At 32.7% G+C, this 11,996-nt stretch overlaps 1 protein-coding gene across 1 annotated transcript; it reads left to right on the top strand.

Moving 5' to 3' along the window:
- Positions 1 to 1,647: 1,647 nt before the first annotated feature.
- HELRODRAFT_161408 (hypothetical protein) lies at positions 1,648 to 8,183 on the top strand (the record flags this gene model as incomplete). Its single annotated transcript, XM_009021331.1, has 9 exons — positions 1,648 to 1,677; positions 2,770 to 2,863; positions 3,219 to 3,397; positions 3,619 to 3,804; positions 4,316 to 4,397; positions 4,733 to 4,803; positions 5,011 to 5,073; positions 6,909 to 7,229; positions 8,142 to 8,183. The coding sequence occupies 9 exons, from the start codon at positions 1,648 to 1,650 to the stop codon at positions 8,181 to 8,183; spliced, it is 1,068 nt and encodes a 355-aa protein (XP_009019579.1).
- Between the last annotated feature and the right edge of the window lie 3,813 nt (positions 8,184 to 11,996).

Here is an 11,996-nt window from a genome sequence, read left to right as displayed (position 1 = left end):
TGTTCCTTTTTTATGTTTAACCATCTTCAGAGTTTTGTTGATTTGTTAATTTACCTTGCCCACTCACTTATTTATTGATTTATTTTTATATGTCTCTTGCTCAGAAAATTGTTTCTTCATTCATTTGTTCATCAATTTGTTGTTCATCATTTGTTCATCAATTTGTTCACTCATTACTCGACAAGATTTTCTGCAGGTAAATGCATACCTGGGCAGGCGTGATTAGAAATGAGATATTCAATATACAACAAATAACCATCTCCATGCATACATGAGTTGTACATATCATGCCTGCATTCATGTACAATATGTTCATTATTAATAAGTGCACTTGTTAGTTGAATCTCGAAGATTACATCTCTCTTCCCATCCCCCTGATTAGTGCTGCTGATGTTGGGATGGTTGTTCTGTTTGCATGGTGTCCTGCCTGCTATATGATGAAAAGTTTTAAGGAATGATAGTAAAAAAAGTTGATCGTGAAAATTTGTCTCCAATGTTTTTTGTCTTTGGTATTTAGGATAAGAGTTAAATAGTTTGTTTGTGTTCAGCTTTTGATAATTGAAAAGTTTTACGAAAATAACTATTAGCAAAAAATGTAATCATTTTAATTGCTTTTAAAATCCAAGTAAGTATGCAGTAGAGACTTTAAATATGTATTGCCTGAATGAATAGTTTACGAATAACATTGCAATAATTTAATGCATTAATCACTCAGATAATATTTTCGTTATTGCGAAATCAGATGATATTATTAAATCATGCATGAATTTCGGAAATATTACTTTGCAGCATAATTTTTTTTCTAGAGCTAAGAGCTTAGATTGTTTTGCAGAATAATTAATGGCGTTCATAAAAAAGAAGGGAGTTTGTGTTTTAAAGATGAATTGCTGATGATGATGTCTGAGGATAAAGAAGAAGATGATGGTGAAGAAGATGATGCTGTTCAAGATACTGATGTTGACGATGAATAATTTTTCAGTCTTCAATTTTTTAATCAGAAAAACTTTCTTATAGTCACTTGGGCTGTTTATATGGCAAACAAAACACCAATTGTCAAAAGTACACTGTCCTTAATGGTGATAGAATCGATATGGATGTTGACGAACATATCAATAATGAAGATGATTATGGAAATGTTGATGAACATGATATTATATTTTATTGATGAAATTAATGATAAATTAATTATCAATGTTTTAAAAAAAAATTAGTGTAAATCAGTTAAATAAAAGATAACAATGGCTTTGAAAATTGTTTGAAAGTTGTAGAAAAAGATGAAGAGTGAGTGATAATAATAATGATGATGAGGATGGTGATGACGACGATGAGGATGTTGATGAAACTGGAATATCTTTGTGTCATCATTACGTTGATTTGTAGGAGTGTTATTCATTCCTAATGAAGCTGGTGATGATGGTTATGATGCTAAGGAAGAGGTTAAATATTTGTACAGCCACATTTTACAATTGTACTTCATGTGAAAGAGAACAACACTATACTAAAATATTTTCAAATTAGGCATATATATAGTACGTTCAAATACAAACTTTTGTTAGATGTAGTGTGTATATGCATGTTATATATATATATATTTATATTTCCATATACGTGAGAGAGAGAGAGAGAGAGAGAGAGAGAGAGAGTGAAATGGCATGGCGTGCAATTTTCAACAGCAGCGTAAGTTCATTAGTTAGTGTAAGGTGCTGTCGTATTCTTTGAGAAACTTATGATTTAAGTAATTTTTCTTTTCTGCAATTTTTTTTTCATAAAAATTCAAAATAATTTTTAAACGAATTTGAATTAACCAAATATAAAAATTGTTCTCATAATTTATTTAACTTTTTTTAAACGTTATGTTATTGAACGACTGCAAATAAACTTTAAGAAATTCTAATAAAATACGAGTTAAAAATATTTTGTGCCTTCTTGTCATTCTTCTCTTTCAGTCATTTTCATCCATCCACATTATAAGATTATTATATATAAGTGAGATAGCAGAGGCATGATATTTATTATATACAGAATGACAGGCTCTTCTACATGATGATGAAGTATCTTCCTGCTTCTATTGCTAAAAACAACATTGGTTCAGCAATTTATTTGCTTTATAACTGACCTAATAAACATGATACTGCATTTAGAAATTAAATTAAGATTACCCTATTTGAATTTGTTTTCATATCCACTATATTGATTTCTTGTTTAATTATATTTACAAAATCCTTTATAAATTAAATAGAGAAGAATGAGCTTCCTCTTTGGTTATTTATTGATTCACTATTGATTCACATATTTTAATTATCAAGTGTTCATCAGTCGTCTGCCTGGTCAATGGCGGGTAATAATAAAATGAATAACCTTATATAAAGGAATAAATGATGGCGGAATGTTTTGGAATCTCATAACTTGTCACATTTTTCATAACCTCGTGTGAAGGATAGTTAGATCTCATTTTGATGTCAGTTGAATGTTGCTACAAAAAATATTTGATGGGACTGCTTTCTAATAAGCTAGTGCCCATTAATCCGTAAATTATGTGCAATATTATTTTCAGGCTATCTTGCTGGAGTATTATTAATGTTTGTTTTGCATTTATTTCACCTTAAATCAATGCGCTTATTTAAAAGTGTTTGGTTTTATTTTGTCAGATTTTAGGCTTAAAGTGTTTTTTGTAATTTAATGTTCATACTGCAATCATTTAGAAATACAATAATGATTAAATTGAATGAAGAAATATTTGACTATTAAATGATTAAATCTTGTTTGAAGGTCTATGCATCAAGTCCTGAAGAGTTCAGTGCTCAAGAAACAGCGAGGTTCAACACTACCTTGGAACCATATTCCACTTTTAATCAATTTCCAGGTGATTTTTTTAGTTTTCGAAAGAAAATATGTTTATTAATTGAGTTTAGTTTTAAGGTAGTGCAGTTAGTAAATTTCTTATGAATTTGCGTTGTCATTTATAAATCTTGTTTCATTTCAAAATTACCTTTTACTGATATGACAATGTAATTTTGTACTGCAAGATGGTGCAATGCATAAGGTGAATGGTCCCGTTGTTGCAGTGACTGAGTTTGAATGCAACAAGATCCTCACCTATGCTCTTCATACTCTGACAATCTGACAATTATTTACAAGACAATAATAATGAGGATGAAAATTGAAATATTTATATTAATTAAAAAGTGCTTTTGATAAATATAACAATAACTTTGCAGAAGAAAATGCTGCATTGTTGGGAGGTGCATGGGCGAGCAACAACGGCAGCATCATAAACAGCAGTAACAGCATGATGAATGCCAGTCCTGCCTCCTATCTCAGTCAACTGCAACCACCTGGTCCCTCGCAGTACAATCCATCCTCCCTCAACTACCAGCTGGCGCAACGAGATACCATGGTTTGTCTTTACCACGTTGTTGTTTTTTATCCGGATGTGTTAACAAATTTTCGTTCTTTATATTTTAACAATTGATAAGTTCTTTTATTGGTTGATTCAGTTTAATAATCATGATAAACATTTCCATTTTATTATTATTTTATTGTTCTTATTTTAAATTTCATTTCAATTTTATTTCATAACTTCTGCAATGACCAAATTACTATTTTTTACTCACACAGAGTTACCACTTAATGTCACCAGCTGGTGTGAGTCTGCCCCCTCTATCTACCTTCCGACCAGTTGCTCCGATACCCCCTTCAAATTCCACACACACCCTCAATCGAACAGGGCCTGCCAATGGCTCTATTGATGGGAGCACCAGAGGATCGCAAACTGGAGATGCTCTCGGCAAGGCGTTGGCCTCCGTGAGATTTTTACACTTTTGTTTATTTGTGCCTTTGTTCTTCAATTATGTTCTTATATATTTTCATATATTCTGTGGAAATTTCTACAAGAAATCACTCAGCCGTTGAAATGATTTTGATTGAGTTTTTTTGTTGGTTATGATTGAATAAAATTTTCTCAGAAATGTTTCCATCAGTCACATTTCATTTATCAGCTTAATTTTATTTACTTTTTTGAGCTTTTGTTTTTATCCATTCCAAATTCAATTCTTGGCAGAATGTCTGTAACAGATTAATAACATTCTATTACCATATCATCTTATACATTAAAAAACGAATGTTAAATTATCAACCACTCTTTCATTTGATGAAAATGCAGAATCACCGATATTTTGTATTGTGTATCATCTTTATGTAGTACTGTATCATAGATAGATAGTGAGTGATATGAATGAATTTTTTTTTATATATGTGTCACATTTTTTTCACTTTACAGAGCAAATTTTTACAATAAATTGCTTTTTATGTTCAGATATATGCTTCCGATCAAACAAACAGCAGTTACGCATCGAGTTCATCCACACCACCCGTGTGTTCACCACCACCTCTTGCTGGTATGCTTCCACTTGTTTCTGTACTTTGTGTCATGTTATATCTCTACCACTGGCACTGATACTTATGTGCTTGTTCACCTTTTTTTTTTGTAAAGTTTTGTTGAATTTATTTTGTACTGTGTTGTGTGTGTAGTTTCGAATGATGGCTATAATCAAATGTGTTACATTTGCAATGGTCATGAAATGTGTTATGCCTATGCGAGTCTGGGTAATATCACGCCGTGTGAGTGTACATACGTACATAGAATGTGATCACAAGATGATGAGTTATAAAAAAATGAAGTAATCGTTGTACGATTGGTGATGCATCATTTGTTGGATTCGTCCGCCATCAGGTCAGTTTCCACAAGTATGGAACCAGCACAATGCATCTCCTGCTCCCAGGAAGCCTGTCCCACATATTATGGTCAGTTGACTTTTTTCTCTATATGTCATTCTTATATTACAACATGTCATTGTCTATATGTCACTGTTATATTACAAACAATGTGTCGTCTTATTTGCGTTGTTTTTAAGTTTGTGAAATGCGATATCTGATAAAATTATATTTCTTCGATTACATTTATATGAATGCAATTTTTTTTCAAAATTTTGATTATTGGATTGTTGATAGACTCAAGGTGACCAGCTGGATGATGTCATCAATGTGTTACAAAACCATGCGGGCATTGTTGAGGTCATTCTCATAATATCATAATATTCACATCTTCTAATCTTTACTCTCTCTCTCTCTCTCTCTCTCTCTCTCTCTCTCTCTTTTATATTTTATTGCTCCTCTGTCCCCTCTCTCTTTTCTCTCTCTCTCTCGCTCTCTCTCTTTCTCTCTGCCTATCTATCCATTTATCTATCAATCTATCTGTCTTTTTGTCTGCCTGTCTGTCAGTCTACCATCTCTTTTAAATACCTATATCTTAATGCTTTTGAGTATTGTATATCTACTGTACCTATAATAGAGTATTAATACAATTAGATTGGTTAGTTTAACTGTGCTTTCTTCAATTTAAGGGAGAGGGTTTCACGATATAATTGCTGAATGTTTATTTATCTTTCAATCGGATGGGTCATCATTTTATTTGGAGGGCGATATCGTTCAATGTGGCTTGCAGGGCACTCATTGTCCAGTACACGCACAGTGCAGTACATCCATGTTTTTGTTATGGATAGTTGGCGGTGTTGGTGGTGGTGGTGCACATTTTTGTTTGTGGTGATGGTGTTGATAATAGGGGATGACGATGGGGGTGACGATGATGATAGTAGTGATGATAATGATAAAGGTAATGATAATGATGTGTTCAAATAGAAGGAATTGAATTGTAATTGAATTGAATTGAATGATGGCGGTGATGATATTGAATGTGATGGAGAAATGTGATGATGGAGATGATGATGATGGTGATTATTCAATTTATTTAAATGGCATTGGATCATATATATATAAATATAAATATATATATATATATATATATATATATATATAAATTTATTTCATTTGCTTAAATGTTTGGTTATTTCAGTTGTAGATCAATTATTTCAACTTCCTGTTTCTCAGTCAAAGTGATTTGAGTTATTAGCTAATTAAATTTTTGCTGTACTGTTGTGTAGGATTTACGATGTAAGTTTAAATTATATATGTAGTTGCGTTGCAATCATCTGCACAACGTTTTTGCTACTATAATGTTCTGTACTATTTTTCTGTTATGTAAGATTATTTCTATCCTTGAATCTTGTCAGCATAAAAAATATCATTTCTATCATTTGGTTCATTAGCGCTGTTCATTCGGCATAGTTTGCCCATCTGTCCATCAATATATATGCGCACAGAACACACATACACACTCACACACACACCTTTACAAGCAAAACACGCAAGCTCAAGCATATTATAAGCTGATGCTTGTGATGAATACACAAGGAATAATAAATGGCTTTGAACAATCAAGAAAATTTGATAACTGCATTTGTACTTGGCTCTTATCAACACAACCAGGAATTCTAGATTTCTTGAAATACATCATTGCAAATGAGTGTACATTTATATATACACATCCTATTACTGTACGTTTGTTACATTATTATTATTATATGTGGATAGATTTATGTTTTCATTTGTTTTTTAATGTATTTGTGCATTTATTTGTATCTCACAATGATGTGAATATATATGTTACTTTCGTTTTTACATTAACAAGATTGTTTCTTAATTTTGGGTTGGGATATTATTAGGATATTATTTGCTGCTTTACAATTATCCATATATCCATATAGCTATGATTAATTTTATTAATTGTTTTCTTCACGCCATTGTTTTAGAAGCAAGCTTGGTAGGAATTGGTTGACTCTTGTTTTTTTTTTTAATTTTTGTCTGCACCAAATTTATAGAAACTATTCGTATCAATTTGTTTTTAATATAAGTCCATACAGTTAGCTGAAATACATATAGGAAAAATTATTTAAGAGTTGGTTGTCGATTCATTACTAACTGAACAACAATGATTAACAACCAACCAACAGCAAGACCGGTTGGTACAACTGGACGATGCCATCCACATTCTTCGCAATCACGCAGAGGGCAGTCAACTCAACAGCAACAACCACATCATGAACGCCAGCAACAACTTTCTCAACAACAACAGCAGCAGCAGCAACAACAACAACAGTTTCTTTCCAAGCAACGAAGCAACAACGACGATGCTCACATCGCTTCTTAGTCATTCCACAGCTGGGGACCTGATGCAACAACAACACCTTTACAACAACAACAACAGCATTAGCAGCAGTAGCAACATATTCACAACAACGCAACAACTACAACAAGATGGTCTACACCGACTGGTTAGCGGTTGTTTTTGTTTATTCACGTTATTGTCTTTATTTCACCTTTGTAATGTCGAATTGAAATTGCTTTCCAACCTGGTACTTTTTGCCTCTCAGATGTTTAAAATGTTAAAAAAGAGCGGATTTTTTTTAATCAGTATGCTAAAAAATTATCTCAGTTTCAGTATATTATGGCTTTGTTTTAATTTTTGATGATGGAGCGTGGTGGTGGTTGTGGTGGTGATGGTGGTAAATTTTGATAATTATTTTTGCAATAATGATAAATAAACGATGGTAATGATGATGATGATGATGTTAATTACAATGGAGGTAGGGCTGCTGATGATTGTGAGATTATGGAGATTGTGATAACGATGATAATGATGATGATGACAATAATTGAAGTAAATGAAAGTAAAATAATTTGAGACTTATTGAATGCAGATGTTGAAATTATATATGCAAGTGATGGATGATGATGTTACAGTGTGATGATTAGGTGTTGATGAGGGTGATGCTACTGGCATGGGCACAATGATGATGATGATGACGACGACGACCACGATGGCCGTGATGATGATTCTGGGGATAATTAATTAGATGATGCTGATGATGATGCTGAGCGTAATGATGGTGGTGGTGGTGGTGATGGGGGCGATGAAACTGATGATGATACTGATGAGAATGGTGCTGGTAGTAGTGATGACGTTGATAATGATGATTATTGTTCTTTGATTGGTGCTGATGATGATGACGGTGAAGAAGAATTTGTTGTGTAGTAATGATGTTGAAAAAGATGCAGTTGTTGATAATGATGATGTTATTGGTGATGGCTTGAGGCTTTTTATTGTGATAATATTAATGGTTGTGTTGATAATGACCATTATGATGATGTTGATGTTGATGAGCTAATGATGATGGTGACGACAGGAGGTCATTGAGGTCAGACAATGTAATGGTCAGTTGTGGTAAAATGCCATATTTTAAGACCAACATGTTACGACGTTACCGCGTTATTTATTGATCATTATGATGGTTTAATGGTGGCTGTGACGTGATGAGGACTTGATCATGTCATCATTCAATTCTTCACATAATGGTAATTTTAACAGTGAATTTTTTTTAGTCTAAGTAATACTGATAATATTAGCTTACGTAACGATCGAAATATTAAATGTTTTATTATTGTTAACACTACACTACTACTACTACCACTACTACTGCTGCTGCCTCTGCTACTAATACTATTACTACTACTAATAATAATAATAATAATGTTGTTTATTTGTTGAGGGTAACGATGATGATGAAAATGATGATGATGATGTTGATCCTTCATCATAATTATATCACTTGTCTTATCTTCTAGTAATTTCAATAGGAATCAACTGCTAACTCAATTCTTCTTCTTCATCATCATCATCTTCTTTTCTGGAACATCTGAACTCAATTAGTATCTGTTGTCTGTAATTGGAGATTCACATTCACACATGCACACCTCATCACATATGAGTGTTGTGTGTGTGGGTGTGTGTGTGTGTTTATGTACCTGCGTGGGTGTGTGTGTGTTTATGTAATTGCGTGTGTATGTCTATTTCTACGTGTGTGTTTGTGTGTTTGCTTGCATTTCCCAGTTAATTGTGCTTATGTTTTTCCAGCAATTCGTGTTTGCGTGCATGTGTGTATGCATTATATGTATGTGCGTATGTATACGCGTGTTGTCGGTTCCTGCATGGATGAATGCTCTATATTAATTTACACATATGAGCAAAAATTCATGTTACACACACACACACACAACACAATACACACACGTGTGTAACCTGCTTTATAAAAATATTTATTTATATAAAATTATAAATATAGTAAGTATAGGCAGATTATTGAGATGTATATGCTGGATAGGTGCACACGAGTTCATTCATAAATTATATATACGTATATATGTATGTATGCATGTATATATATATATATATATATATATATATAATATCTATGGTTTAATGTTTATTTTCAGTGATGTCCAGATTATTTAGCAAGTTGCATGCATGCGTATGCGTTAAATAAGATTTGTGTTTCAATTCTTGAGGGAAGCTGCTAATTATTTGGTGTTGTTCTGCTGTTGGCTGTTGTTTCTGTTGAGTTCATTCATTGTTCACGTTTCATTGGATTGGAATACTATCTGTTGCCTTTTGATCTTATCACTCCATATCTATAAATTAATGATACAAAGTTAATGTTATTCTTGCTACTTGCTGGTTAATGTTATTGATTGACATGTGGAATGATATATTAACTTGCAACAGTGAAAGCTTTAGTAGTGGAAGTTTTAGTGGTAGCAGAGGTAGTTATAGCAGCAGCAGCAGTAGCAGCAGTAATAAGAGTGGTTACAGTAGCAGCGGCTACAGCAACGATTTCTTCGGCATAAACTCTGACATTGGCAGATTGTCAACTGGATGTTACGACCTTGTCCAGCACTTGCATCGCATCAACGACAGGAATGACTTCAACAGTTTTCATAACCAGAATCCTGAGAACAACTATGATTATATTAATAATAGTAATAACTACTATCCTTACAACTACTATTATTACATGCCTTTACTTTCTGAATGTCAATATTTAAAAACAAATTACAACTGGGATGATAATAATGATGTGGATGATGATGATGATGTTTATAAAAGTATTGATAATGATTACCAACATAGCTATCATCATTTCATGGTAAGTTTGTTTTAAGGCAAGTTTTCTCTCTTTTTTAATTTGGATTAAAATTATTAAAACTCAATTTTTGTCCTACATTATTATTAAATTTATTGTCTACTGTCAGAGAAGAACAAAGTTCATCATTCATACATTCATCTAATTTTCAATTTTATTTCTTAATAATTACATTAACGTGTATGTTGTGTGTGTGTGTGTGTGTGTGTGTGTGTGTGTGTGTGTGTGGGTGTGTGTGTGTGTGAATTTCACAGCATTATATTAATTAAACTCAAAGTGTTATAAAAAAAATATTTTGTCGTAGTTTTAGTAGAACTTTGGTCAAGCAAATGCAAAAACTTTTTTTACAACACAGACGAACAGCCAGCAACGATCAACAAGTGTCGATAGGACTCGCAACAGTCTCAGTGCTGACTTGCAATCTTTTAGAGGTTCGTTGGTTGGCTGGCTGGTTGGTTGGTCAGTCAGTTGGTTGGTTGGTCAGTTGGTTGGTTCGTTGGCCAGCTGGTTTGCTGGCTGGCTAGCTGGTTTGCTGACTGGCTGGGGTTTGTAGATTAGATTGCTTGGCTGATCAGTTGCTTTTATTTTGTAAAATTTATCTTATTTGATTCATGGTTATATAATCTGTTATCAATGGTCAAACAAAAAATAACATAGCTTTGTTTGTCTAAATTTATTCAAATCAGTTTGATATTTTATTAATATAGTAACATTTAATAAAGTATACCAACCAGTAAACAGTATTAATATTCATATGAAATAAAACATACACAAGATGGTAAACATTAAACAACTTTCAATTAAATTGTACCGTAACACTATTTGGTAACTCACAAACAAACGAACAATCAAAATTCAACGTCGCAAATTAACACACATTGTAACTAATTTCCCTAATCACTGATGCAACATTACAAAACGACAGATAACGATGTTAAGGAGGAACTGTCAGGGAGTAAGTTTGATCCGAATCTTTCTGACAACAGCACGAAAGGGTCTTCAGTAACAAGCAACAAGGGCAACTCGAGTTCCAAGCGAAGCAGGTTGGTCAATCGCTTAATCAATTGGCTAGCTATAGAACAATCAAACAAATTTCAATGGGTGAATGGGCGTCAGAATTTTAAATCATCAAACCACAATTTCAAATCTTGTTTTTTTAAATTACTTTCGTAATTTTAGCCTTGGTATCAACATATTTGCCCACCTACGATGGTTTATCGATTTGATCTTGAATTTGTTTGATTGACTTCTCTGCAATTTTCTCAGAAGTTCTCAGTAACCAAGAGGCTTTTGTGGTGTACATACAGTACTTTGATGTGTTTTATGAGTTATGCTTTGTATAGTTTAAGTGTCAACTGATTTACTCTATTCATTTATCTATCTATCTATCTATCTATCTATCTATCTATCTATCTATCTATCTATCTATCTATCTATCTATCTATCTATCTATCTATCTATCTATCTATCTATCTATCTATCTATCTATCTATATATATATCTATCTATCTAGCTATCTATCTATCTATCTATCCATCCATCCATCTATCTATCCATCTATCTTTCTTTCTTTCTTTCTTTCTTTCTTTCTTTCTTTCTTTCTTTCTTTCTTTCTTGTTTACTGCCTGCAAGTGGAGCACTCATTAAGTTCACACATGTCTCATCAACAAATAAAAGTTCTTAGAACACTTTTGAAGTTGTTTGTAGAATTTGGTAAATTAAATTAGAATATTTAAATGTTCATGATTTTAATTTTACAATCTTTAAAGTCTTTAAATGCTTCGACGCCTACCAAAATGCCTTCTTATTATGATTTGATCCATCTTGGTGCATGTTTGTCTGCGTGTGCGTGTGTGCAAAGATTTTTGTCATAGGCAGAATTTTAAGATGATTTCCCACTTCAAACAACATAATTTAAAAACGTAAAACGTAAAGCAGTACTTTAAGATATTCATGAAATTTTTTATGTTGATTAAGTGTAAAAATAATTTGTGAACGACGCAAATGAAATGATGCAGAGGTGATGACGACGACGACGACGAAGATGTGAGTCCGGAGACG

This window comes from Helobdella robusta (genome assembly GCF_000326865.2).
Source record: "Helobdella robusta unplaced genomic scaffold HELROscaffold_3, whole genome shotgun sequence".
NCBI classification, from domain to species: Eukaryota; Metazoa; Annelida; class Clitellata; order Rhynchobdellida; family Glossiphoniidae; genus Helobdella; species Helobdella robusta.
Note: the sequence above shows the minus strand (reverse complement) of the source record. Positions and strands in the feature narration are given on the sequence as shown.